Below are 6,576 nucleotides of genomic sequence, written 5' to 3' on the forward strand. Positions count from 1 at the left end.
GGCGCCGGGCGCGACGACCTGGGGCTCCCCGTCTACGCCCACATCCGGCCGAGGGACGTGGAGGCCATCCCCAGGGCTAGCACCAACCCCGGTAACCGCAAGGTGCGGGCCCTGGCCTTCAGCGGCAAGAACCAGGAGCTGGGGGCGGTGTCCCTGGACGGCTACTTCCACCTGTGGAAGGCCCGAAGCACCCTGTCCAGGCTGCTGTCCGTCCGGCTGCCCTACTGCCGAGAGAACGTGTGCCTGACCTACTGCGACGAGCTTTCTCTCTACGCGGTGGGCTCCCAGTCGCACGTCTCCTTTCTGGATCCGCGCCAGCGTCAGCAGTACATCCGGCCCCTGTGCTCCCGAGAGGGCGGCACCGGCGTGCGCTCGCTGAGCTTCTACCAGTTCGTCGTCACCGTGGGCACGGGCCATGGCTCCCTGCTCTTCTACGACATCCGTGCCCAGAAGTTCCTGGAGGAGAGGGCCTGGGCCGGCCCGGACTCCCCTCCGGGGCCCGCAGGGAGGAAGCTCAAGCTTGCCTGTGGCAGAGGCTGGCTCAACCGTGATGACCTCTGGCTGAACTACTTTGGTGGCATGGGGGAGTTCCCCAATGCACTCTACACCCACTGCTACAACTGGCCGGAGATGAAGCTCTTTGTGGCTGGGGGGCCGCTCCCTTCAGGCCTCCACGGGAACTACGCAGGCCTCTGGAGCTAAGGACGCCCACCTCGGTCTCAAGGTGATCAGATTTACCTTTCAGTCCTACCTAACTTTCCTTCTTCATGCTGCATTTGTACTTTTAATTCCGTGACTTTTGTCTTTCAGGTGGAACCGGCCAGATTTAGCCTTTGCCACTCCAAGCAGAGAGAAAGAGACAGATCCTTCGGTTAATCAAAACTTTATGACTTTTTGGCTTTGCAACTTTTTGGCTCCTCCACAGCACTATCTTTTTTTTGACTTTCCATACAAAGAATTTTGACTAATCCTCAGCTGCATTCTCTCTTTGAGGTATTCACATGTATTATGTCTCTTTAAGGACATGGAGTCATGGTCTTACATTTATTTCTTTTTTTCCCTCATTACCAGTATTACAACAGCATTGTTTTTAGTTATTTTTCATTGCAGATTCTATATTAATAATATCACATCTTAATGCGATATATTAAGAAAACATTTCCTAATAAACAGGGTGTTTGTACATCTTTTCTGGAGAGCTAACCTTTTATAGCATTGTTTCTACTGAAAAAAAAAATACATTCCAGGTTCCAGATTATCTACTTTTGGAAATTTGACATTTGTAAATTGTAATCTTAGTGTACATAGTTTGTAAGTCATTGATGCTAGAGTCCTTTTTTACAAGTTTATTCTCTTTCAAAATAATGTGTCATAGAATCTTGTGTTTATGTCAAAAATCCCAACTGGTCAGAACACTTTAGAAATGCCAAGATTCTGCTTAATTGAATGTTTGGAATCAATCTGAAAGTTTAATCAATCTTTTTCTCTTTTATGCCTCACTTAAGTTTTTGTGACTTGTCCTTAAATAGATTACAAAATGTATTTTTTCACTTTTTTCTGTTGTACTTTCGAGACTTTTGAATATATTTGAATGTTGATTGTTCAGGAACTTGCACAAAGTTTTGGAGCTATCTCATTCAAAGCATTCTAAGTAGAAACAGAGAAAGGGTGACAGGCTAGGCATGATGTATACTGAGCTAGGATATAGACTGGATATTTCTGTTGCTGTTTTTAATAGCAAATGTTATATTTGAGCATATTTAAAATTTTTCAACTCTGCTTAGGAGTTAATTCACAATAAAAAAATTTCACATACGAACCTATTCCGCTCATTCTGATAAAAGATTCTCAATTTGTAAAGTCCAAGTTAATAATATTTTATTGTGTGAGCTTTAAAGATTCTTTCCTAAAGTAGGATAAATGTGTTGTTAAAAAGTAGTAATAGTGTAACCCTCAATGTAATAATAAACAATTATCAAGAACGCAGGAAGTTTGTTTCGAGATGAGCTGAGATTAAAAATAAATGAGATTAGTTTGAGGAAAAGTACAGTGGACCTTAGATAAATACAAAGTGTGTACTGCTTTGAAAACAGCTTGTGCTTTTCTATATGTGAAACTATTGGAAGTGAGAACAAAGATTGTCCTTTTTTCGAAACTGGCCAGCTTGTGCTGACATTGGATTAGTATTGTGTCATATCTCTTTTTCTTAAATGTTTTGACACTCAGTTGCTCCCTTTGTGTCCACAAACTACCTGCTGTTCACTTGCAAATCTGAACCAAGTAATTTAATGAATGGTACTGAAAGTGAATTAAGAAATACAGAAAAGTAAGATTTTTGTTTACAACCATTGCTTTAACATCTTTATAAGACTGTTGTTACATAGCAGTAAAATATCTTTGTGTGTATGTATGTATCTTCAACTCGGTTGTGTCTTGAGAGTACAGAATATAACTGTCATATTTATGTTCCCTCATTTCTCCACTAATTCCTAGGAAATCAAGACAATCAATCAATATTTACTGAGTGAATGTATTTGCCTCTGGTGACCTAAAGTTTAACATTTTAAGTAAATAAATAAATATTTTCTCTTAAATAATGTAAAGTCATGATGTATTTTTCCCTTTTATCTTCATAAACTTTGCCATAATTTATTTCCAGGTAAGTCTATGATGCTTATCTGTTCATAAACTTATCCTTGTATGATACCAGGAGATGAAGGAAAATACATGCATTTTGTTTGGCACTGGAAATTAATCTTTTCACCAGCAGACATTAATATTTTAAGTTTTTGTTAAAATATTTTTTCAGAAATTACTTTTGAAACATCTTGTTTTGTACTTTGTCCTTTATCTTAAATATACATTTGCTATAAATTTCTTTAAATGTCACCCAAGAACTTCACCAAAGTATTTGCTGCCTATCTTCTTGTATGTATAGGCTATTTATATGGCAGTCTTGAAATTATCTTCAGAGAAAATTACGCTTTCTACATGGGGCGAGATTTTAAAGAGGAAATAGAAGAGGCATGTCACTACTCTGATTTCTTATCTAGTTTAGTCCTTAATCTCATCACTGACTTACTCTTAACTTTCTCATATTGGAGGGTATGTCTTTTGGGTGCCAAATTATATTACTTAACTTTTCATAGCTAAATACTCTAATTATATGTGTATTTATAGTTTGAAAATGTTTATGTATTTGGAAATATTTTCTAGCTCTGAGACAAAAGTGCAATTAATTGTGTAACTTGTGAGTGTTGAATAGTGGGGAAAAAAATAACGATGCTAGCATTCCAGAAACCGATCAATACAACTCACTTAAAATATTCATGGGGCAACAAATCTTTACGTATAAATTACCTATCATTGCTACCTAAAAGCCCTTAGTTACTTATAAATATGAATAATCATGTTGATTTTACTACCTATTAGCATATTACTTCCCAAACATATTTCTGATTCAAAAGTTTATGTTCCTCCCCTTTACTCTTTGGAAATAGTTAATTTCTATTTCTTTAAAGGGGAGAATTTTACTAATCAAAGATTCCACTGAAATAAATAGACATGATTACTCTGGAAAAAAAATTCATCTGTTAAATATATTCTGGTTTAAATGATAAAGAAAATGAAATTCCCCAGAGGTTTTTATCCACGTATACTCAGTTTTGAAAAAGTTGTCAAACTTTTTCCATTAATTGCTAATTTACAGTGATTTTAGAAAGCAATTCTAAACTCTCCCTGATGTTTTACTGATAGTTTCCTAATTTCTGTAAGTATTATTTAGTAACCCAACTACCTTAAACATGTTATTATGTGAACTATTCAGGGATGCAGTTCACCGAGAATGATGTACCAATATGAAAGACTGCATAAATCACAGTGTTTGCTTTAAGGGGTATTATTTTAAAATCTGAAGGAACTACCTAAAAGGAATCCCACAACTGGCCTGCTGCAAACCCAGAGACACCTAGCTTTGGAATTTGGCATCAGTGAAAGGGCAATGTTTTTGGGAGATAATGCCAGAAAATGTTCAACCTAATCCTTAGGAAGGAGGGATCTTCAACTGCTAGGTATGTGTTTTACACAGGCAATGGTCTTTGCTTCATATGCCCTTTGCCGACATTGTTTTTCTGTTAAACTCTCTGTGGCTTCCAAAATAGAATTAAGTACTTAACTTCTCTATGTTTTCACAGTGAATGTTTTGTTATTATGTTTATTATAGCATTTACCATATTGTAATGCAGTTAACTATGTGGGTGACCAACTTCTCTTTCCTCCACTTGAATGTGAGCTCTGCCATCTCAACACCTAGCACAATAGACCACACGATACATGGCACCGAGGTGTTCAGTACAATGAATATATATCAATTCCTTTGCATAAATTATTTTATCAGATAAGTTGACCAGAACATTATGGAAGGTGATAAGGACTAAGCTGATGAAGAAAAAAATATCCTAAAACAGACACCACGGTAGGGATCATGGGGATTTGTAACACAGAATAATATGAGGAAAGTAGCAGAAACTTCAATTAATTAACTGTTTTGACCAGGAATGATATTAGATCTGAGGCACCAAGATGTAATAAAATGGAATAAGTATGATTCTAGAATTACAAAAACCTCAATTTGAATCCCAGTTCTGTTGCTTGCTTTTAATAAGCCATGGCTTTGTTGCTTAACTTCTCTAAACCTGACCTTATGTTACTAATTGTTTTATCCCTAGCATCTAGCATAATGCCTGACTCATGGGGAGCTCTGTTGGTATTCTTTTCCTCTTTGTATCCCTATCAATTATAGTAGGAGGCATGTGTATTTATTTTGTAGTTGATTATTACAGAAGTAGTTTATGTGCATCGTGCATAATATATAAAGTGAAATAAAAGAAAACTAAACCACATTTCTTCCAGCCAAAGAGTACTACTGTCAACAATTTAGTGTACCTCTTATGAGATTTTTTGTACATATAGGTACCCATTTATGCTGTTGCTACTAAAATGTGAATATTTTACATAGGTTGTTTTTTAGCCTACTTTTCCCAGTTAATGACTCCATCTTTTTCATGCCAATATTCATCTTGTCTAACACTCTGGGCATTTTTTTTTTCTGCTGGGTAGGAAACATTCTAGACATTTTAAATGGATAAAGGCTGAAACTCAAAGTGGATGATTTGATATACAACTCAGGAAATGGTTCCCATCACCAGAGATCATTAGAATGACACAGCAGATATTTAACCAAATATAAGATTGTATGCTCACTTAAACCTCCAGAGTTGATGATAAATGTTACTTTGTAGTAATTTATGCCTAGGTATTTGCTTTATTTAGTGATTTTTCAGACTTTAGAGCATATCAGAGCTAGTTATGTATATTTTGAAAGTGAGAGATGCTTCAACTCGTACCCACTGTAACAGAAGTTTCTTTTACAAACATTTTATTTGAGTGTTTTCAAATTAATCCATTCAAAAGAAAGAATAAGAAGAAAAAAAAAAAACAAGACAGCAGCAAAAAAAAGGATCTGCCCTAGAAGTTTTTGTTGTAACAGAGGAGAAAGATACCTAATCACTAATCATTTAAAAAGGGAAATACAGTATTTAGGATACACACTAACTGCAATAAGAATACGGAGCGAATAGTAATTAATTCTGCCTGGGAAGCTTATGAAGTCCTCCTAAAACAGGCAATACTTGAGCTGAATTCGGAAAGTAAAATAAGAATGGCAAAGAAGAGTCAATATTGACTTGAAAATACATTATTAGTACCCGAAATGTCACATGCATACATACAGGATTGCTAGAGTTTGGCATTATGGAATTTGAATTGCCAAATAGAAATGTCTGTTTGGAAATTAGAAACATGGATCTGGAGCTCATAAGAGAATATAGGGCTGAAAATACTGGTGTGAAAATCATAGAAATGATAGAAATAATATTTGACATAGGCAGAGAGGGATGTATTATCTCAGAAGCTGAGTCTTCTGGCTCTCATTTCAAAATTAACCTATCTTTAATAGGTCTGCACATTGATATAGACTCGCATTATTTTATGTCTGGCACATAGTATGTAATAAATGACATAGGTGGATAGCCAAATGAAATGTTTGTTTACTGAACATTAAGCACTACTTATTGACTCCAAATAAGAAATATTTAATCTCTTTATTTGTTGATGATCTACTGTTACATTTCCCAAATGCAATCACATTAGCCCCAAAATATAAAGAAAATCTTCCACATGTTGCTGTTGTAACTGAATAAAGACATTAATGTTTTGTTTAAATGTATTTTTGCATTCTGTATAGAATATAGGTCATTCTAGAGTTGGGCAAGAAGAAAACTAAATATTGATGATATCTTACCTACAAATGATTTTTTTGTTTTTACATTTTGGAGGTGCAGTTCACTAGAGCAAATACATTGATGATGTCAATGAGAGTAATGGTGCTATTTTCACCCTTTCTAATGCCATTATTGTGCCATACTCTGTTTCAACCTAAGGCATTAATATTTCATGTTGATTAAATTTTAACATCTAAATTGCCTTTTTATGTTACACACAAATGATAAACTTGAA

The 6,576-nt window shown here is 35.9% G+C and overlaps 1 protein-coding gene across 1 annotated transcript in view; it reads left to right on the top strand.

The window, feature by feature from the left end:
* Positions 1-702, top strand: part of LOC103258674 (DDB1- and CUL4-associated factor 12-like protein 2) — a 1,346-nt gene extending 644 nt beyond the window's left edge. Inside the window, 1 exon segment of the mRNA XM_021711499.1 lies at positions 2-702. Coding sequence (XP_021567174.1) covers positions 2-702 — 701 coding nt within the window.
* Positions 703-6,576: the final 5,874 nt, after the last annotated feature.

This window comes from Carlito syrichta, unplaced genomic scaffold (genome assembly GCF_000164805.1).
Source record: "Carlito syrichta isolate Samal-C Ts95f unplaced genomic scaffold, Tarsius_syrichta-2.0.1 Scaffold302325, whole genome shotgun sequence".
Classification (NCBI taxonomy): domain Eukaryota; kingdom Metazoa; phylum Chordata; class Mammalia; order Primates; family Tarsiidae; genus Carlito; species Carlito syrichta.